General features: G+C 31.7%; 1 protein-coding gene across 1 annotated transcript in view; it reads right to left on the bottom strand.

Moving 5' to 3' along the window:
* LOC129975134 (lachesin-like) overlaps positions 1 to 24,345 on the bottom strand; it is a 141,345-nt gene that overhangs the window by 542 nt on the left and 116,458 nt on the right. Inside the window, exons 5-8 of the mRNA XM_056088089.1 lie at positions 23,976 to 24,104; positions 19,740 to 20,027; positions 15,543 to 15,626; positions 10,322 to 10,417 (exon numbers count right to left, since the gene is read on the bottom strand). Of these exons, the coding sequence (XP_055944064.1) occupies positions 10,322 to 10,417; positions 15,543 to 15,626; positions 19,740 to 20,027; positions 23,976 to 24,104 (597 nt within the window). The remainder of the gene's footprint in view (positions 1 to 10,321; positions 10,418 to 15,542; positions 15,627 to 19,739; positions 20,028 to 23,975; positions 24,105 to 24,345) is intronic.

Genomic DNA, 24,345 nt, shown 5'->3' with positions numbered 1-24,345 from the left:
TTTTGATCTGATTTTTAATATGAATAATATTGAAGTTTTCAATACATCAAAAGGAAAGCCATCAGATTTATATAATGGATATCAATATTGGCAATATCACTGTAACCTTGAAAATGTGATAACGTGACGCTGTATTAAAGAAAAGTGTAAAGGGCCGATGAAGACAAATGACAACTATGTGAAATGCCTTTTTCTCGTTAGTTCAGATGAAGTTCAAATCGACGGCAAGAAACATTGAATAAAAATTCAAAAGAGATTATGAAACTGATGAATCAGTCTCAAAAATATGCCATGAGAAAATGTCTTTTCTTCAAAGTGGATATGAATTTTTGAAAAATTCCCACTTTATCCTCCATCAAAAGTTCTTTACATAAATTGAAAAATACAAGGGATTAGCAATGAAGCTGTTGAAAGTAATTGAAATATACCTCCCTGTGGAACTGTTAAAACTGGATCCAACATCTAGTTTTTTGCTTGCTGATACGACTGCAAGTGAATCAGTAGGACTTCAAAAAGCAAAAATATTCTTCAAAAATGTAAACAATCTATTCTAATCCTGAATGATTGACTATGGACTTTGAAACTACAGATATAAGAAGCGTGAAAATTATATTCCCTACATTAGAAATAAAAGGCTGCAATATTCATTTCAACCAATGTTTATGGAGGCGAGTACAAAATATCGGCTTGGCAGAAGCATACACATCTAATGCAGAAATTAGACTCCATGTTCGCATGTGTGCTGGTTTGGCTTTTCTGCTTGATGATTTGGATAATGCATTTATGAAAACACAGAAAGACACTGTGTTCTCCAACATTGTCTTTTAACAAAATTTTATGACTATTTTGTTGACCAATGGTTTGAAAATTCCACATTTACTATTGACATGTGGAATTATTACAAGAGACTCCATTGAACAAACAATGCTATTGAAAGATGGAATAATTGAATAAATTTGCTTATTGGGAAATTTCCAAAAATAGGAGCTAATTCGTTTCTTAAAAAGGGAAGCTGAATATGACTTTTTAGCAGCACAGGAAGAGTTTAAATTTAGAGGGAAACAGAGCGAAAAATATATAAGTCTGGATAATAGAATAATCCAAACAATAGAAAAATGGTCTTTTGACAAGGATTTAAAGAGCTGCTTTGTAACTATAACAAAATTGTTGTAAAAGTATTTTAAAGCAATAAATAATAGAATTTTATTTGAAAAATAATTTGTAGTAATAAAATGGAATTTAAAAACCTAAGGAAGTGCAAACTTGAAATAAAATGTTCTTAGATATTATAAATAATTTTTCATGTATTTGTTATTAATTATGTAATTTACCATCATTGATTAAAATTGTATTTAAATAGAAGTGTGATAGAGAAATTTTTGTTGTATTTCAAAAATTGTTGAATTGAAATAATTTATTTGATCTGTGTTATATATTCGAATCATGGCATTTTCTTAATAAACTATTTGCATATACTTTACTATAAGTTTTTTTATTAATATATTGCATAACCTCTTTAAAAGGTTTAAGTATTGCAAAGAAATTTAAAAAAAAATCTACTGCTAAATTTATTTTATATAATTATAATAAAAGATGATGATGAAGTTGAAAGTAAAAGCATTTTCCTAAAAACCCCTCATTTGCTGAAATGTTTGACATTTATTATTCTTGAATGATTCGAAATTAATCGGCATAAAATTATATTTATTTCTTTGCAGGTTAAAATTTTAAACAGCATTCATGTTTATTTTTTTAAATTCTTAAAATAGTCGATAAATATTTCAGTTGTGGGAAAGGCTTTTTATATAGAGAGCATCATATAAAATGAATGATTATATAACAATTTATATAATTTGAATAAACTTGTGTTCAAAGGAAAATGAAATTTTTTTTTACCTCTTTCATATAAATGCAAGACAAGCAAATGTCCAATTATCATTAATATTTGAAATTTTTAACAATGAAAATAAAATGATTATTACATTTATAACCTTTCCTTTCGAACTATTTTGATTTGTTGGATATTATGCTATGCAAATCTATAATTTATACTAATTATTGAAAAAAATTAATTTCTACACTGATTGTAATATTGTCAAAACGAATTTGAAATCTTTGAAAAATTGTCGCTAAAAACTATAGATATCAATTTTTAGAATAGCAAAGTTAGTCAAATATTTGTAAAATAACAGAAATTTGAAATAATGTTTGAAAAATTGTCGCTAAAAACTATAGATAATACATATTTTTAGAATAATAATTGCCGTAGATATCAAAGTATCAAAAATTGTTACTGTCAATAGCTTTTGTTGTTTTAATAGGAATAAATTGTCTTAATATTTATTTAAATCAGATTCGTAAGGAAAAAGAAATTGAAGTAAAAAAAAAAAATGCATAAGTGGATTACTTCGATGATGGGATTCTGCCAATTATCTGCCAGTTTTAAATTATTGAATGCTACATTTTTTATTACTTAAAAAATACCAGCGAAATGTGGTCATACACAAAAGTTAAAAAAAAAAAAAAAAAAAAATGACAGCTAGAGCTTCAATTATGTCGAAAGTCAATTTGATACTTAAATAAGAGGCAAAATAAACTCAATGGTTATATATAATATACAGCAAATAAATAATAGATTTCAAGAATTCTTTTGCCTTTTTTATCCAATACGATAGTTAGGCAAAAAGCCCTCCTTTGTTTATTTCAATTCACCTTATGCTATATATTCTTTTAAAAAATATTTTAAATCATGTTAATTCAATTCATATAATCAATACTGCTTTTATACAGAGAAAAGTCATGGTGTCTGATTGATAATTATATTTTACAAAATAGATTTCTAAAAAGGACATTTTCACATACGAAATTTGAAAACTATAGATAGAAAAGGATATCTAATACATAGGGAATTGAATTGAATTGAATTTTTAGGCTATGTCAAGACTTAAGTTTTGGCTTCGAATTCAGGTTTTAGTGATACAACTATATAAATTAAGAAAAAAAAATCTAATGTAATTGGTCAGTAAATAGAATCCCACGCAATTATCATTCTATCGATTTTGTTTCCTTCCCAATTATATTTATTGCTTTAGGAAGAAAATTAGTTTGTTGTTGCTTACTTTAAAAGAAGTATTTTTAAAATAGCAGAAATAAAGAAAGTTTGTCATATTTGAATCACCTAAATATTTTTTAATGGAGAATGATTGAAAACTAATTTCAATAAAGCAAAAGCAGTAAATTTTTTGTAGTTTATTTGCCTTTAAGAATGGAATAAACTTAATGAGAAATACACTTTAAAGTATAATAAAATATAGCCGATACAGATCATAAAATAATATTAAAGAAAATGGTTACTCATCACCAATTCCTTTAAGCTCAATAATGTAAAATATTTTTCCATTTTCAAGTTCAAATCAGCAAATAAAATCTGAACTCAAGTTTGAAATTTTATGATCTGTAGCACTTTTTTTTTATTTGTTTGTTCCTTAAGATATAAAACCACACAGCCTTAGTTTTTCTATATTAATTATTGTTTTTTGCTTTAATTTTGTCCAATTCCAATTAATGATAATGCCTTCTGAAAGCTACAATAGACCTGACCAAATTCAGGAAATAATTTTAATTCCAATTTAAGCCCCTTTTGGAGGACCCCCCCCCCAAAAAAAAAATAACAACAACAACCCAATCTTATCTTTAAAGTATTTGAATAAATTATTCTGTAATAAGTACTAAACTGTGGTCAATAAAATTTACCCTCAAAGGATATAACATGTTTTGCTACTTAATTTTAAGAGGTTTAAATTCTGTCTTTCCTTTACTAAAATATATAACAGATTTACTAATTTTCATTAAATTTTTTTAAAAAAAATAGCTTGGTATTGCATTAATTGAAGTGCTTAAAAATTTGTTCCAAATGAACACCTTTGACACCTATACAAAAATGCATTATTTTAATAATATTTGAACATATATGATCGAGTTCATGTGACGTAATGACTTGTTTTTTGAGATAGTCAATAAAGATTTATCAAATATCTACTGATAAAGTTAATTCATTTCTTAATTCAGATATAATGCCAATAAAAATTATCTGAATCTGTCGGTACCATACAGTATACTTTTGTAGAAAATGGGACAAACTAAAGAACTTCTAAAAATAGCAGCATGTAACATACGAATAGAAAACTGCGATTGATGATGGATTTCTTGCACGAAGAATAGTTTTCACTTTTCCAAATGTGACAATTTTGCAAATTAATGTTTCTATCTAGATTAAAGCAACATTCGTTTCCAAACAACATTTTCTAGAAAAGAAAGTTTTGATTTTGCCTAAGGAAGGGCCTATTAGTTTGATTTTAGACACCGATCTCGTATTCAGTATGAATGCCACTTATTAAAGTTGAAATATTCTCTACACAGTCAATTTTGGAAGGATGAGCTTTGGACTGACTGTTTCTGATCTAGCAAAAGTGTAACCTAAAAAACCGAGCTAAATGTCAATTCTTTTCATCGCATATATGACATTTCATTCTCATCTTTTCTCCATTTGAAGTAAGGATCCTGCAATTTTTAATCACTAAATCACACAGCCAATTAAAATGTTGGAAACTGAAAACTACATTGTATTTTTCCAGAATTAGGAAAGCATTGCGATTACATAAAAATAAATCAACATTATAATCAAAAGTTTTTTTTATTGTTATATATATATTATTTTTTAAGAAACTGCACAAGTTAAAAATTTTTTTTTTTATCCGAGTATTCCAGTAAGTTTCAAATGTCTTAAATATTCAGTTTCTCACGTTCCCTTCTTTATAAAGACGATGGTGCAACTGTCGAACAATGAAAGTGAACAAACGTTATGCGTAATTATCGAAACTTTTTAAAGCCATAATGATTGGATGATGTGCTAGTTGCATTCTGAAATAAACGCTTTCTACCACATTTGTAGCCAGTCCTTCGAAATTTAAAACTAAGCATATCTCAGCAAATTTTCTAGATAGAAATGTGAAATTTTGTACGTATAGAGAAAATAAGAGAGAAATCATACTAATTCACACTGGAAATTATAATGGACTTATAAATATTAAATTTTTGTGATTTTCGTACAATTGCCTACCTTATTAATAAAATTTTGTAATTGGAAGTAAGTCTAGATGCAGTATTTTTTTTTTTTTTTAAAGCTTGTTCCTAAATGCAACCACCTAATGCTTTAAAAAAATGATTTCAGAAACCATATTTACATAGTTGTGAAATTAGTCTTATCTTACGGTATAGTATTTAAATATTTACTATTGTGATTTCAATTTTGATTACGATAAAGGTCCAATCGTATATGAATCTATATTTTTGGCAAGAAATTCAAGGAAAAAAAAAAGAAAAAAGAACGAATAAAATATAAAGTAATATATTTTATTTCTAGCTTTCTTTCGTGTATAGATTTAGGACAAATTGAAAATTGGTTCTAAATTATTGGCAGCGCTTTTCAGGAAATAGGCAGGAATTTGCTGCTACAGTACCTGCGAAAAAAACTAGCTCATGATACTGTATCTAAGAATTAAGCGTTTTAATGTAGTATGTATAGATGTTTCATTTACATATCGATTGCTGATACTTTGGATTATGTATTCTTAAATCTGACAGTAAATGAGCTAGAAAATGTAATATATTTCAGATTTGAAGAAATTTCAGTAATTATCAACATTTTCTTATTGAAAATGTGTTTTATTTCCTGAGAATTAACCGGCAGTTATTTTTAAAATTACTAATATGATTCCTATCTTATTTATTTTAGCCAGAGGGTTTATTATTTTGCAAAATAAAGAAACAAATAAAAAATAAAAACTTATTTGAACAACTCCAATGTAAAAAATACATTAGCTCATTTCAAGTATCAGCCTGTGGATTATGTATGCATACATATATGTTGGAAGATCTAAACATTATTGATAATTTAAATAAGATTAAATCCTCATAATTAAATTATACTTCACTTTATTAGATTAAATTTGTATTATGCACATCAAAATTATAATTTTTATAAATGTCTTCTGTATGGCAAAATTATAGACGTGTTCCTTTATAATAAATTTTTAAAGCAAATTCCCCACATTTATTTATTATTTTCAACACTCGTCTGAAACGCGGTAAGGGTCATCAGCATTTTTCTCATGGAGGCTTAGTTTCGTTATCAGGGACATGGAGTATCATTCTCACACTGACAGTGATTGATTACCATATGAGGTATATTTAAGGTGACCATTCGTACTGATTTTACCAGTACAGTACTAGTTTTCAGGGCATAAGTCCTGGTTAGTCATTAAACAAAAGCAGTACACGAAAAGTACTGGTTTTAGATTAGAAAACATTAAAAAAAAAGTAATAAAATAAAAATAATAAAATTAGAACTGGCAACCCTGATAATTCCATGTGATATCGTCAGGTGTCGCATGAGCAGGACCGCCACGACGTCATACAAGCCAGTGGTGGTCTGATGTACTAACTACTGTGATGTACCTACCTTATTATTATCATGGCGGCAAAACGACGAAAGTGCGTATTTAATGATGATTTAAAATTAAAATATACTAGTGAAGTATATTGTGAAAAATGTAGAAGTACGTTTTCTATTGCAAATAGTGGAAAAAACGACATTGAAAACCACATAAAAACAGTTAAACACAAACGAGCAGTGTCAGCAGCAATTGCAAGTTCGAGTATGACATCATATTTTAAGAAAAAAGAATTTGAAACTGCCGAGAAGAAAATAGCTGCAGCTGGAGGTTTGTGGGCATATCATACAGTTATGAATAATCAATCTTTTCGATCAATGGACTGTACCTGTAAACTTATTAAGCCATATTTCGATGCTAAATTCACATGCTGTAAGACCAAACGCGAAGCTATAATCACCGATGTACTTGTCCCTTATGCAAATCAAATATTGGACGAAGATTTGAGAAACGTAAGTTTTATATCAGTGTATTCAGACGCCTCAAATCACAAAGAAATTAAGCTTATTCCTTTACTTGTCAGATATTTTTCATACAAGAATGGAATACAGGTAAAAATTATTGAAGTAAAGGATTTGCCAGGAGAAACGTCTGACATAGTTACCGAATATATTGTAGAGGTCTTAAAAAAACATAATTTAGAAAGCAAGATATTAGGGTTTTGGGCCGACAACACCAACACTAACTTTGGAGGCATGCGAAGAGCAGGGAAAAATAATATTTTTACCAAGCTAAAAGCTACTTCGGAAGGACGGGAGCTTGTGGAAATTGGTTGCTCAGCGCATCTTTTAAACAATTTTATACAAACCGCGGCGGTCTGCTTTCCAATTGATATACAAACTTTAATTATCAAGATTTACTCTTACTTTTACATTTATACTGTGCGCGTCAGTGAATTAAAAGAATTTTGTAATTTTGTAGACATAGAATATTAAAAACTTTTGGGTTACAGTGCTACGCGGTGGTTAGCGTTACGACCAGCTATTGAGCGCGTGTTGGAAATATTTCCTGCATTAAAATCAATTTTGCGTCTAATGAAAAAATTCCGACAATTATTAAAAATTATTTTGAGAATCCTGAAACCGAATCTTGGCTTTTCTTTCTCTATAATGTGTCGTCAATGTTTCATAACACGGTTTTAAAGATAGAAGGACAAGATATTTCTATGTTGGAAACAAATATCATTTATAAGGACCTTAAAGTCAAAATTGCTGACAGGATAGCAAGTGTGTTTCTGCCCCTGCAAGTTCGACAAAATTTAAAAAAGCTAGAAGAAGACGGCTTAGTTAAATCGAATATTTTCAAAGAAAAAGTGGGGGAATTTTACAGTACATGTTTTCAGTATCTGGAAGAATGGGAAGGCCATTTTGAGGGAATCGAGAAGTTTAATTGGATTACATTAAACATGAAACCTACGCATCAAATGGTTCAAGTATGCAGTGACTATTTAATTCAACATTATCCGGAAATAAATGTAATTGAGCTCTTAGATGAAATCTGTTTCATTCAGCGCTACATCACAGATGAGAAACTTGGGCATTGGAAACAAAATTGTGTTTCGGTATCAGATAGGTGGATTGAAATTTTTAAAACCTGTAAAGAAAATGATGTGTCCAATAATATTGGCAAATTGGTAGAGTATTGCCTCTGTATGCCAGGAACTAATGCACCGACCGAACGGGTTTTTTCTTTATTAAACAACATCTGGACTAGCGAGAAAACCCAATTGAAAGTGGAAACTTTGAAATCCTTGTTGATTGTCAAAAATAATTTAAATGCAACCTGTATGGAACTCTATGAAAATATACAGGAAAACAAAAATTTGTTAAAAGCAATTCACTCCTCAGAAAAATATAAAAAAACAAACTAAATTAAATAACTCCTTATGTTTTATTATGTTATTATATTAGGTATGGCTTATCATGTTATGTTTATTATGTTTTATTTTTATATTGTAAAATCATATTTTAGTTTTCACATTTCTTGTGTTTAAATAAACGCAACATTTTTTGATATCTAAAAGTTTTTTATTTACTTAGGTATACAGGTTGGCCGTTGGGTGAATTTTTGATAAAAATTTATAAAATTTGGGGGTGACTGGTCAAAATTCATGTTGTCCTGGTTTCAGGTTAAAATAAAATGGTCACCTTAGGTATATTGTAAAATCGCCAAATCTTACATGCAAATATAAAAGTTATATTGTGGTAATCTTTTTAAAGCTTGAGCGCAAATGACACTATTTAATGAGTTAGCGCAAATGCGACTGAACGCAAATGACACACAACCCTTCTAACTGCACATTATCTTTCATGGTACAAAGATACTTTCTTAATTCCAAATGTAAATTGGTCAGATAATAAATTGGATTTTTTTTTCTGAGTTCGGCAGACGGTGGAAGGAAAAAGCAAATTGCGATTATATACTTGGTAAAACAATGAAGAAATTGTGGATTTTATTGCAACAGTGCAATGTATTGTTGAAAATAAGTAAGCAAAGAAACAAAACAAAACGAAAAAAACGTCTGTGCTTAGTTAAAAGCTACAAGGTAACTTAATATGTATTGTCAATATATATATATATTTGTAAGTAAAAATGTTGTAAAAATTATTTTGATTCAATAATTTTTTCTGGAATTATCATGGAATTCTCAATTCTTAAATCTTGTTTAATTTTTAATTACATTACTCTCATCCCCTTCCAAACTGCTCCAAAGTAAACATTTTTATTTTTCAAAATGTATCTGTACTAATTACTAAAATTGGTAATTCTGGGCCTAATGGTGTCACCTGTTGAGCATCAACATGCATACTTATTTTTGCTACTAAGTGCTCTTTTTGAAGACCTGCTGGTTTGCCAGGAATATTAACTATACTCAATTTCTATCAAATCCACATAGCAATTTGAGCCTTCTTAATTGAACCAAATCCCATGACATCATAATGCTATTAATTAATTTTTTAACTTTGCCAGAATTGCAACTTCACTTTCTTATTACTCATGTAAATTATACAGATATTTAACATTACCTTTTTTTGCTTTACTTCCATTAGTAAGCTAAAATAGTGTGATTGAATGTCTGATGAAACAGTGAAAAAGGGGGGGGGGGAGTATTATTGCAATAAAATCTGTTGAAAAATTATGCAAATAACTCTTAAAATTTAGAAAAAAGAATTATGTGACAAATAAATTAGTAATATATTTCTTAGCAGTGACAGTCAAGGCTTTTCCCAAGTTTTCCGACATCTGATTCTATCCGGCTGAATCCTTAGCTGTTCGGGATTTTTTCAACTTTGACCTGCCATCAGATGGATGTTCTTTCTCCTTTCTTTCCCTCTATTCTTGAAGAGGTTATTTTTATATTGGAAATGCATAGCCATGTCTACAAGATATATAACTTAACCATTTAATACAAGATGCTTTTATTCTATTGACTATGTCGTCATATTTATTTTATAAATTCCATGATTTTTTACAATTCTTAACACGTTATTTTGTTTTATTGGCCAAAAATTTTTCTTTCGAAAATTCTCAGCATGTGTAAGAATAATTTTTGTGAGAATATTTTAGGAAGTTATTTCCGGAAAATGGTGAAAGCAGATTTACTTTTTACTTAACTAAAATTTAAAATGAAAGAAAAAATTCTCAGGGTGCACATTCACACTCTCTAACATATATTTGTATCAAATTTGGTAGCTCAAGAACAAAAGGTCTGACCTGTAAAGCGGGAAAGAAAATGCTCACTCTTCCTTTATTCTTAATATAAGTAGAGATTGAAGTTATTAATATCATATATATATTTTGAAACCTACCTGTGCTTTGCTCGACACTTATTTCTGTTTCCTCTTCTTGGAAAGATAAGTTGTCTTGGATACCTGTCTTCTCTGGTACCTCCTCTTCTGGTTGATCTGGAAGAGAAATTCAGAAATATTTAACGTATTATTTAGTTGTTCTTGGGGCAACGATGACATATCAATTATGTTTTCAGTTCATCATTTTTATTTATTTATATGTTTTTTAATCTTTAAACAGAAAGATTTTAGACTCGATCAACTGCATTTCTTGTATCTAGTTAATATGTTTTTATAAAAATTAAATTCTCTCTTCTAGAGAGTAATAATGCGAAGAGGAAGTTTATTTCTGTTACTCTTGATCTAATCTAAAATAAAGTGTACTGTTTTTAGTTTAATAAAATGTCGGTAATGTTTGGAATTTAAAACGTGTAGACACATAAGGAAAATAGACCTATCCTCTAAGAGTAGATATTAATATTCTGAATTGATTCCAGCTTTAACTCTCTGCTTTGTAGACAGAAATTCTTGCTTCATGATAATAAGATATAAGAATATACCCCGATATAAAAAAATTAATAATCGCAACCTGCATTTCTGATTGTTAAGTTGGACTCTATACAAATAGCAAACAGAGAGATTTCTCAAGACATCACGTTGTTGATTTCAACTAACATGCTGTTCGTTTCAGGATCTCGAGATTGGCACTCATCGACGATTGTACTTCGCTAAGAGGGTGATACGCAGAAAGACAAGTTGTTATTATGTTCCCTTCTTCCGCGAATAATCTTAATTTTTCCTATTGCCAAATGTAAACAGCTTCTACTTTCATCTTTCCTCTCATCCTTTCTTTGACGATATAAATGCTTGGCGAATATGCCTAGGGTTTCCGAATCCAAGAACGAACAATAGATACCCTCCTATTCATGAGCAGGAATACGATATTGAGGGAGTTGTATAGAAACCGGGCATTAAGAGAGATTGCTGTAAATGCCCGTGCACCGTATAGATAGATACAAAATTGCGGAACCAACTATGCTGGGAAGCAGCATCACAGATTCGTAACATTGTCCCCCTCCTAAGGATTGCACGTCCCAGGCAGTCCTACTTCAATCCAACAGCTGGCGTAGGCTTCCGAATGTTGTGATGATGATGCTTTAGGCGACTTCCGGTCTTTCGAAGATGACATCGTTTACTAATTTGGAGGCGACTAAAGATCCATCCGAACTATCTCAATGATTTTGACTCGGACCTCTTCGTAGTTTCGGATGGTACACCCAGACTTGATTTCTCTTCTTAAAATGCAATGTGTCCCATGGAGCGAAACGCTGGATCGTAGTAGAGGCCTCCGGAATGAATTCTTGCCAGGCTGGTCGGTTGGTCACTTTGAACTTCTTCCATCGAACCAGCCGTATATCAGGATGATCCAATAGTGCCTTCTGAAGTCTACTCGAATGCCAAAACTTTCACGGGAATACGTCCACTTCTTCCCGGTCTATTCTCGACACTCGAGAATTGTCCGACGCCCTCCACACAGGATCTTCTGAAGAGCTCATCTACCTTTACGGGAAGGGCTCCTCTGCAACGACACAACTTGACCGGATACACAGGTGATTCATGACACTCCTAGAAAAATCCACAGCATATCCGAATTCTTGGAGGAAATTTAGACCGTGACTACAGGGATCCAGCCACGTAGTACTACGATTCCAGCCACGCAATCTTCTTCCGTGTCACTATGCAAGGCGATACCAAGAGGCTTGCAGAGAGGTAGTCCCTTTAATCTTTGGGACGAATCCAATCCAAACAGGGTCGCATTAACTCTTGCATCCATAGGCATCGAGCACGGGTCGCCACCAACAGACCCGTCCGAAGAAAGTCCTTCTTCTCCATCCCCAAGCGCCTGCACTTTCGGTTCCACTTCAGGGGACTCATTCGGAGAAGACTGTTTCAGTTCCGCAATTATTTGACATTCTCCCTGTTCGTGCCTCTCCTTATTAAACTTCGGTTCTTTTTCCAGATGGCTAAGCCCCTTTTCGGTAACACCGGTCTCCATTCGATCTTCAGCCTTTTCTTCTTCCACTTGGCTCTCGCTGCTTCCTTCAATTTCTTCTGTGATAACTTGGACATCTTCGATTTTATTAACTTGATATTTTAAAGCTTCTTTCATCGACGAAAGGTCTTTTTGTAATTCACTCCTCCTGGCTTTCAATTTTTCCAAAATTCTTTCCAGTCCTTGCTTCATCTCATCTTGTCTTTTCTTCATCTCCTGCTCTATTCTTTCTTGTCCTTGCTTCATCTCATCTTGTCTTTTCTTCATCTCCTCTTGTCCAGCTTCCATAGATTTCTTCATCTCAACCAACAGAGCCAGTAACTCACCATTAACGCTATCAGTCATCGTAGCCTGAGATCTCGTTTTCACCATACACTGCTGACCACTACCCCACTTCTGACACCAAATGTTACGAAAATTCCGGGTTCATTTGGATAGTGGAAGCTATATGGTGTGGAGAACGCTCAATCAGCAGGCGGCAGTAGAAAATAAAACAACGACGTTTATTTACACAAAGACACACAGGACAGCACAAGGACGACAACTATATACAGTATAGAGAAGACAATTATCTTCAGCCGAGACGTGCACGCGACAAGACTCTACTGCAGACAGTAGCGCACAGCTTAGTTCAGCACTAGCTTGACTCCGTCGCTGCTCTGCTAATCTCTGGAAGACTCGTTCTTCACCATCGATTCCGACTACTACTGGCAGCTGCAGACTGCCTCCTTTTATAGGTCTCAGGAGGCGGGGCTAGAAGCCTCTCAGCCAATCAGGAACTTTCGAGGCGTATCTCGGTTCCTAATGGACGGATCGGGAAAATTCTCGATGTTTCGGGTATAATCTATTTTGGCGCCAAAGTCGCCAAATTCGTCGCCAAGCGCTGGGACCTTCGACGCGACACCCGGACTCCATCCAATACAGATGACTGTAAAACAGTCTTCCTGATGATGGAACCAACTATGCTGGGAAGCAGCATCACAGATTCGTAACATTATATATATATATATTCCCTTTGACTAATTACTAATGTTTATTATTAGTTTATGTTTCCTGATTAAGTTCAGACACGGATTTCAGACCTAGGACAACTAGGCTGAGAGGAGACCATAAGCAAGACGACTGATTAAAAAACCTTTTTTTCAGATGTTAAGTAGATAAATTTGTAAACAATCCAATTTTTGTGATTTTTCCTTACAATATTTAATAACATTCAAAATGTGTGCTTTTATAAAATTATGAACAAGAGTGTATAACGGGCAATCAAAAGTCATAACAACGAAAAAAAAAGATAATTAAAAGATGTTTATAAAATGAATAAAATAAAAATTAACATAAAATAAATTATTACCATGTCAAAAATATGTTGAAATATGAAACTAAATTATTTCCTTCCGAAATCAACATCTTTTTATGTAATTGCATCTGTTTGGTATATTATTTTAAAATTGACCCGGAGGTTAAGAACTTCGAGTGTCAGTACTCCGTGATTCATCCCTCATATCGGCAAATAGAAACTAAATTGACAAATTCATTAAAAATAGAACCATATAATGTGTGGTTTCTGGGACCACAAAATATCTTCATTTACCTCTGATAAAATTAAATAGGATTGGAAAATAGTTTAATTTACATTACAGCTATTATTTTGAAAACTGTGTTTTTGTGACACTACATTTATGTATTGTAATACTACTAAATTGAACGAATGATTTCCACCGTTTACAAATAATTTTTTTTTTTGAAATTCTTTGCTGAACACTAGATACTCCGTTGGACATTACAGAGGTATTGCCATAGCATCGCGATCTGCAGTTAATTAGAGGAATTTGGTCAATCTTAGGTTTTTCTAAAATAGAATTGAATTTCATTTAGAAGCATGCAGTTTGATAAGTCCGAGAAATGATTTCTACTTTCTCATACAGGAAAAAAGATTATAACCTGTAATCGTCAAAAAATTCGAACTCTGATTTTGAAAAAAACCAAGTTTTAGATCTCCCCGAGTTCGAAAAACATATTTTTGGTATTATACTTGCCACTCTGTGACGAAAATAATTCAAAAACACTTTACATTATACTAATGAAATTTGTATATACACCAAATTCGCAGATTTCTATCAAATTTGCACATATACCAAATCCATAGATTTCTATCAAATTTGTATATACACCAAATTTGCAGATTTCTATCAAATTTGCATATATAACAAATTCATAGATTTCTATCAAATTTGTATATACACCAAATTCGCAGATTTCTATCAAATTTGCATATATACCAAATTCATGATTTCTATCAAATTTGTATATACACCAAATTCGCAGATTTCTATCAAATTTGCATATATACCAAATTCATGATTTCTATCAAATTTGTATATTACCAAATTCGCAGATTTCTATCAAATTTGCATATATACCAAATTCATAGATTTCTATCAAATTTTAAGTGAAATCCATTCAGAGGAAGTCTGTCAGTCAATACAAGTTAACAAGAAGAGATTAGTTAATACAAGTTAACAAGAGAGACAAGAATTTGATACATAGATTTAACATCTAAAGTGCACTTAACAAATCTGAATTACATCCCTAAAGGGGTTCATTTCCTGCCGATCTGTACTTTGACAAGCTTGTAAGCGCGATAATGTATCAAAAGACAATGACTTAAATGTATAAAATTTGATATGCGATTTTGTAACTATAATTGTATTTATGTGCCACATTTTGATTTTAATCGGTTGGAAACAACGTGCCTAAAGTATAAATTCGATTTTCGGGTACCTATCGCTAAATTCTAGGAATTAATAATCAAGAAAAAATAATAACGCCAAGGAGTTATAAAATAGAATTAGTATCAATGCTAAATTTCCGCCAAAAATCAAAATATTTCTTAACTATTGTTCGCCAATGCCAAGGAAGTCATTTCTATGTTGATTCTAATGAAAGTAGAATCAACTATTCCCAAAGTCTGCAATTTTATGCCAAGGAAAGAGAATAGCACTTTCATTAAAGAGTATCCGAGAAAGTTTTGTGGAGACAACTCCCATAGGTTTATAGATGGCAATATCAATGCTTATGATAAAAAACAATTATTGAATCAAGAATTAATAGAATAGAAATGATCTAAAAATCCGTTTGGGGAAATAATTTTTTAGGTTCTTTTTGTATAAATATCAAAATTCTCTGTACCTGGGATATATGGTATTATTCCTTGCTCTGGTGGAGTGGATGGTGGAGGAATGTTTTTGTTGTAAGAACTTGTAGCTCTTACTTCTGAAAAAGAAAAAGAAATTCAATGTATAATATACAGAAACATATATATATATATATATATATATATATATATATATATATATATATTTCCAATAATGAAATGCGACAAATCAGAAAGTCAATAAACATTGTTGAACTACATTTTATCAAACGAAATGCAAGTGCTACTTTAAATTATACTTGCACAGTAAACATAGCGCAATCAGATTGGATGGTTATGGAAGCAAACTGGAGAAATGAATAGATAAAATCAGCCCAATAGTTGTGTTGGGGGGAATTTTGAGATATCACTAAAAATGAAATGCGGAAGAGAACAGGTAAGCATTGATCAGGTATCTAAACGTCACGAGATTTCAAATGAAATAAAAATTGGTGAAACCGGCTCAGTGGTTGTGGCTGGGGATCTTTGCAATGTCCCCCCCCCCATGGCGTGGCGTATGTATTCGAGATTTCTCACAAAAGCAAAGCTATCATTGGTGGCTTACAACAAATCATGAGCGTTCATATCAAACAAAAAGTGATAAAATCGGACCAGTGGTTAGGGTTAGAGAACTTGTTCTTTGGTTTTCTTAATAATTTTAACTACATAATTCGAGTTCTTTTAACAATTGCATAATTTATTATTACCATCCAAATTTTACTAAGCATTTTTTGTGGCCTTTAACCCTCCACCTGCTTATCCCGCGAATTTCCGCGGGTTGGCAATCAGTCCATTTTATGTTGCATCTCGCGTTTTGCGCAGTTTAGTGTGTTTATTTTAATGATTGCAGATTTTTATTATATCATATTAGTATCGTGCAACATATAGTATAAGTACATTTTCTTTGAAAAATATTTGATTTGAAGAATATTCGTTTTGTTTGTATGCAATAAATGCAATAAATAATTAAATACTCCTACATATGAAAATAACTGTTGAGAATTTTGCATATTTTCATTTAAAAAATGTACTTATATTTAGTTTATGAAATTTAGGAGTTTCTCTTATAGACAGATGCTTAAGATAATTGTAGAAAGCATTCTAATATAAATCTTGCCTTAGCATTTTGTCAGATTGCATTTTAAATTTAATGGTTAAATGTGGTACTTCGAGTTAATACTAAGAGTGTTTTAGTTTTAAGTTTAAATAATATTTTGAATTAATTAACGAAAAATACCATAGACAAGTTCTATGCAGGGTTCTTCATTACTGAAGCAGTGAAGCAGAGGGGGGGGGCAAAGAAGTTTTTTCCCAGGGCCCCAATTTGGCTAAGTCGGGCCCTGTTCGCATATTTACCAATAGATGTCACTGATTAAAATATACGCAAGTACCTAATATCTAAGACCTTATAGTGATCAGGAAAAAAATGACTTCTCTCTTCTGTAGTACCTGAAGAAACTCTCTATTATATATATATATATATATATATATATATATATATATATATATATATATATATATATATATATATATATCTGTCTGTCTGGGAGGTGCATCTCGTCATCAGTGTTGGGATTGTTAGCAGGTCAATGCAACAATTATAGAAATCCAAGAATCTGCAGAATCTATTTATTATGTCGGGAATTTCTTGTATTCGAGTTTGAGATAGCTCCCTCCCCTACAAGGCAAAAGTCTTTGTTGTGAACCAGGAATCGATATGCAAAATTTTTAGAAGTTCGATAATCCAAATTCCACAAGAGTGAAATGTGGCTGTCTTTGCGGCCAGAACATTCCCCTACTCTGCAATTTTACATGATTTCAAGTAAATTTTCCTGAATAATTCGTCTTGATTTTTACTTTCTCGTATAGGAATTATACAGGAAGTACTGTAATCGTCAAAAAAATTCGACATTTTGTTTCCCATGAATGTTTCTGAGACTTCCCGGAGTTCGAAAAACACATTTTTGGCATTATGTCTATCAGTCTGTGATAAAGATGATTGATTCATAAATGCTTTGTGCTACACGCATGAAATTTGGTATGTGAACTTCACATCAAATTTGCAGATTTCTGTCAAATTTTGCATAAAATCCGTTCAGAAAAAGTCCGTCTGCTCGGCTGTTCGAACACGATAACTACAAAACGAAGAGATCTAGATTGGTAAAATTCGATACATTAGATTTAAAATCTGTGGTGTGGACACCAATAAAATTTTGTGCCAAATCCGATAAGGGATGGAGAGTCTGTCAGTCTGTACTTTCAGAAACATGTACGCGCAAGGATTTAAATATATCAAATCTCGTATGGGATTTTGAGATGCAAACTACAAATGCATTTTTGTATCAAATTTTTATTTCAATCGGTTTCGAAAAACAAGCTTAAATTCAATTTCTGGATACTAATAACAGTCTGTCAACGATTAATCGCCAGAAATCTTTCCAAGGAACGCACGATATATTCCGCGAAAATGTTAAATTCGCGTTAAGGTTGATATTTCGTAACTATTGTAGGCCAATGCCATGTAAGTGTTCTCTGAGATAACACCTTTGTAAGAAAGTATGCGAGAAAGTTTTAAGGAGACCACACTCGCTGGTCCTTTCAAAATTCTATCTATAATCACAACAAGCATGGTTCTTTAATCAATTCTCATTAACTCGTGGGACGATTCTTGTCCATAAGCAGTTGCAACGGAACATTTTCTGCATATTTTTTAGAAACAAAGGTATAAATATAATATACTAGCCGCCTTTGGCGACCAGTCGGTTCGCCAATCTTAATGTTCGTTTAAATTTTAATAATTAAATGTTTTACGCAATTCCAACTTTAATAGATTCTTCATCAAAATATTTTAAAACTTCAAATTTTGATAGTCATATAATTCACTCATAATATTATAAAGGCCTTCAGTCATAACGTAATATGTATCTCTCTAATTTTCTGTTACCTCTCTTAGAATTTATGCTTTAAATTAAAATGGAAAGAATTAATCTGCAATTAATATAATGATATTTTTTACTGTAACAAAGCATTTTTTAATAATATGATTACTGATAACAGAGCCACTGAGCGTTTAAACTTTATGGGCACTAAAGAATATCTTTCTTAATTTATGTAATATCTCAAGAATTTGTCAACAAAATTTTCTTAGATTCATTATGAGCAGATCGATTCATTAACAATGTTTCATTTTAAATGCATCAAACACTAAGAAAATAAAATGAATCGTTTAAAATAATCGTCGAAAACAGGTTTAAAAAAACTACTTAAAAAATGATGTACTTAAAACTGTAAGCATATACAAAAAAATATATAACTAACATAAATGCGATTTACTTACAAAAGCATGCAACTAACCTAAAAATAATTTAAATCATCCATTGATAGTGGTTGTCATGACAACAATCAGAACAATGCGTATGCGTGAATTTTCTTCGCCAGTTGGGTAACGCAAATGCGTGAATTTTTCTACGCCAGTTGGGGTAACGCTATGCAAATTATATATTTTTAATTTCCTTTATTCTGTGTTATTTTAATTCAAAAGTACTTCAGAATGAATCTGAAACATGGATTAATTAACAATGTTTAATTTTAAATGCATAAAACATTAAGAAAATAAACAGAATCGTTTGAAATAATCCGCCGAAAAATGTTAACCCTAGCCTTATTACTGTTGGGAGAAAAAAAAGCTGAAGTCTTACTCATTTGGCGGTGGAGAAAATGGAAGATTTTTTTTGGCGGGAAAGTTGGCGGTGGGTAAAATGGAAGATTCTTTTGGTGGGAAAGTTAGTTTTTAATTAATAATTAAAATTCTAATTAAAAATTCAAAAAAAGGAACCCCAGGTGCACATTCCCGACCTCTAAGGTATACATGTACCAAATTTGGTAGCTGTATGTCAAATGACCTGGCCTGTAGAGCGCCAACACACACACACACACATTGAGCTTTATTATAAGTATAGATTAAAGTTTTGTACCAGTAGATTTTGAACTTATTTACTAAGCATCACTATTATTAATACTAAAAAAATACATTATATACGATTTTTACATTTATCTAATATTGCGTTTGCTTCAACGCTTGCGAAAGAACGATATAATAAGAATTTTACACTATATATAGACAAAACAACTATAGAATCACATCAATTTTCTATGTTTTGATTGAAAGGAAATCTTGGACGACTGTGTCTTACTGTACAGGTTAACCGAACCAGCAGTTTCTCCGAGCGCGTTTTTTGACACGCATCTGTAGATCCCGAAGTCGCTGTCCTCCAGGTTCTTGATGACGATCTTCATGTGTACCTTGTATCCGTTGACTACCTGGTAGGTCTCGAACTTGTCGTCGGAGCTGCCAACGACGTGGTCGTTCCTCACCCAGAAGTTGGTAGCCGCAGGGTGAGCTTCAGTGTTACACTCCAGTGCTATCGTCTGGCCATCAGATGCACCCACCAGTTGGTTGGGAATCCATATCATAGGGGGGACTGAAATAGAAATTGACGTTAGATTTTTTTTTTTTTCAAAAAGAATTATAAATTAGACGAGATAGTGTGAAATAATATCTGGTATGTTCTAAGTTAATGTTCAAAATTAGCAGCGTTTATTCTTTTGCCAGTTACCTTCAAAATTACTGACCATGTTTTAAAGATGTTAAATATACATATAGAAGTTGGTAAGGAAAAAAAAAAAAAAAAAAAAAAAAAAAAAAAGAGAATGAAACAGTGATGCAATAGTTATTGTACATTACCATCATCATGCTTAAGGCTCATCAGAGAAGGATGGTCTAAAACAAAGAATGGTTTTTGAAAAAGGTTTAATAGAGGGCATGATCTTCTCTTACAGATATAAAGATGTCACAGTCGGAGATTATATTAGAAATAAGACTGTTTATGAATTTTTCGAATTTGTAAATTTTTAAGAGTCGTACATATCCTTTGAACAAGATTCTTTTAGATTCTAGAAATATCAATGTGAATCAAATTTGGAATCTCTCGAGAATCTCATTTATAAAGAATAGGTTTAGGTTTGAAGATCTAGCTGGCCAATTCCTCCAATGAATTGGCCAACTAGATCTAAATCCATGCAATGAATTGGCCAGCTGGTTCTAAATCCATCCAATGAATTGGCCAGTTAGATCATTTTTCAGAAATTCGTCGACCAGATTATATTCTTTAAAAAAAGTAAATTATCATTTATGAAAATGAAATAAGGTGGGCCCCAAGATCTCAACTAGATGTCTTACAGTAGATAAAAAGACTCCGCAAAATAAATGGAAATCTGTGCGCTTATGTGAAGTGATTTGGCCCAGGATGTCAAGCCTTCGTTGCGATTGTGGCCAAGTATAAATTCAAATATTCGTTTCTTTCATGATGGAATTATTGTGTTACAATTAAGTATTCCAAGATGTATTTTTTAATATTATGAAAATTTACAGAGGGGGAGTGAGAGAATTTTTGAATTTTTCTAATAATTCTTATGTGGCTAAATTTTAAAATGTCAAGAAATTCTCGAGATTCTTAAAAATTTACAGCCTTCAATTTTTATTGCTTTCATGTCTTTAAATGTATTAGAAAACTTTCATAAAGTATTAGTTTTATTAGACTGATCTTTTTTTTACTTACTTTTTAATAATTAATTATTTTTATTTTCTGTCTTTGACTTCTTTTTCACTAGACTGATCCGTTGTTCGCTATACTAATATCAAATTTTTGATTTAAAAAGAAAGTTACAAATATTTTATAACTGAATATTTAATTGGTTAGGACTTAAGAATAGGCTGCATTTTTAACATATTATTTTTTATCTGGATATGCCTATTGAAATGAATAGAGGCATATTTTAAGTGCTCGAAAATTCTGCGTATAATATTCTGTGAATAAATACTGTACGATCAAAGTGAAAAGAAGCATGGTTGAAAATTAGTTCTTGAAATTTGTTGTTAATAATCCCAAAGGCAAATCGAAGTGGAAATTATCTTTTTGAAAATACAAAACATAATTCGGTTTTAGAAAACGTTAACTTTAGTGTTAACATTTAGAATAATTGTTTTAGATTCAGTATGAGAACATGATACTTAAATGTAAACCAGACTGAATTGATTTGTTAAGCTAGCGTTTGAGTTAAGAATTTTTTATTTATAAGTAGTAAGCACATTTGATATAAAGAATAACTTTTTATTAATTGCTAAAATTACAAATTTGCTATAAAATGTTGTTTAGAAATGCTTGGCTTTCTTTTGCTATGTTGTTAACTTGATATTGACATCGCTTAGCAACGTGTACGGTGTCGATGAATTTTTCTTTAATAGATGACAAATATAGAAATTTTGACCAATTTTGGCAGTTTACTTATGTATTGAATGGGAAATTTTTGATTTATGACGGTTTTAAAGTGAGGAAGTTGTAATGGGTAGGATCGAACTCGCAACGGTGGGGTTTGCAGCCGAGTAACAAGACCACTAGACAAAAGTGATCACTTGTGTCCCGAGGTTGTCATTTGGCTTATAAGTTTCACCACAAATTAATCTAATTACTTCAAAAACATCCATCAAACATCAAGAAAACTGCCAAAGAAGCAAGAAAGAGCATGCAGTTCTACTTTTAGTTTCTAGTTTTTTCGAAGTATACAACAAAATCGTAATCGTCAAAAATGTAGACTTCAAGACTGTATCGAAATGCTAGCCTTCAAGTCTCCATAATGTCGACAACACACATTCTTAGAATTATGCTTGTGAATATGATAAACGCATAGAGCTACAATGTTGAATCGATTTTTAGCCTTAACACCATATTTGTAGATTTCAATCAAAATTTAGGCAAAATTCGAAGATAAGTCTATCTGTCTGTCCGTATCAGTCTGAACAATCACGATAACTATAAAACGCAAAAAGTTGGATGGATAAAATTCAGTGTACAATTTAAAAATCTAAAATATAGATCTGTACCAAATTTTGACCCAAATCCATCTACTGATTGACTGTCTGCACGCGCATGCGTGCAAGCACCTTAACTCAAAACTTAACTATAGAGATAAATGAAATGTAGTGCTGAGACCAAAATTGTATATTTGAATAAAAAGTTTAAACCAATCGATGAAAAGTGTTCAACATGAGTAAACAGTTTTCTGTATTATATTACGAAGCATAAAATGCGCCTTACTATGTCACTACAAACGGAAGTCAGAGGGATAGGCACTCACGTAACCTTTGAGGCCACCATCTTTCCTATTGTTCATTTCAGGATCCCGAGGCTAACATTTTTGGTCGATTCTACCTAGCAAAAAGATGTTACGCAGATGATATGAGTGCAATTCTGTGATCCTTTGCTATGTCTATTGCTATTGACATCTATTCCGTTAGATGAATTTTCATTACATTTTTTTCTTCCTTCCCCAACTTGTCATTTTGGACAGTACCAAAATGACAAGCTGGGACTTGTCATTTTGGTATAATAACTTGTCATTTTGGTTTCCTAACTTGTATATTGCGTATAATATGAGCTCATGTTATTGGTAAATCTATAAACATATCCAATCTCATTTTTTTGTCTAGACCCTGTTTTGGTGAAATGAGCATTTCCCAGAGCATGTGTGAAACCACGAAGAATTCCTGTACCTGAAAATTGAAATTACCTCCACCATTTAAATTTTAGGGCTGGCAAGAGGCAAGAAGGAGACCAGAAAATAAGATACTGAATTTCCAAAATATATGAGAAAGTCGAAGGCAAAACACTTCCGGTGGTTTTATGTTAGATTTCAAGATTGCCATAATTATTATATCGTGTTTGCCAAATTATGAGATATAGTGTATTCATATCATCCTTACCTTACCAGTCGATTTAGAAAACATATAAGGCCTAAAAGGATCGATGTTTTTTTATTGATAATTGCACATATCCAATTCTATTGTTGTTTTTATTCCTTTTTATGTAAGGTACCAGTTTGCAGTCGAGTTCGTAGCGGGCGAGACTCAGATAACTTATACAAACTTAAAAAAGTGTGGAAAATCGTTTCAAAGAATCTGAATAGTTTGAGTCACAAACGTATCCTTTTTCCTGATGATAATAATAGTTAAGCTGAAATCTACTTTAACGTGATTCCACATTGTCAAGAATGAAAAGAATGTCAAGTTGCCAAGCAAAAATTCAATTTGGCCGACAAGACAAAGAATACTGTGAATATGTAAAAGGTTGTTAGAAAAGCTTCTTCTTTTGTTTCGTTTTTTTTGGGTTACCGAGTTGGCGACTAACTTGAGGGGCCCCTTAAAATAGATTTCAACCTAGAGGTCAATTTACTATAACGAAATGAGCTGTAATCGCATAATGTTGATGTGGAAGTGTCTCATCTAATTTTGTTGGAATCTAATCATTTAATTTCAGGCTTTCACGGATCTCCTTAAGAAAGCATCAATGTTTCAAAATCACTTCTAAACTTACATGTGATATCGATGTGCATTCTCCTGCTGATAGCAGGGGGCACCCCGTTGGAAGCTATGCACAGGTAGGCGCCCATACTTTGGCGAGACACCTTGTGCAAGACTAATTCTTCACCATCATAAAGATCCACTGCAAAATAACAGGAAAGGTCAGATAGGTAAATAAAATAAATAAATAAATAAAATAATTGTCTGAAATAATTTCACATTTATATGGAATACTAGAAAAATTCGATAAAACTTCTTTTTGGTTATGGAATATGTTACAGTATTGCACACACTCTTTATGCTCATTTTGAAAATTAACAGTTGAGGAAGAAACACTGAATTTATCGAATTAAACTTCTATTTCAAATTTCTCTATTTATTGA

This window comes from Argiope bruennichi, chromosome 1, assembly GCF_947563725.1.
Source record: "Argiope bruennichi chromosome 1, qqArgBrue1.1, whole genome shotgun sequence".
Classification (NCBI taxonomy): Eukaryota; Metazoa; Arthropoda; class Arachnida; order Araneae; family Araneidae; genus Argiope; species Argiope bruennichi.
This window is presented reverse-complemented; position numbering and strand designations above follow the sequence as displayed.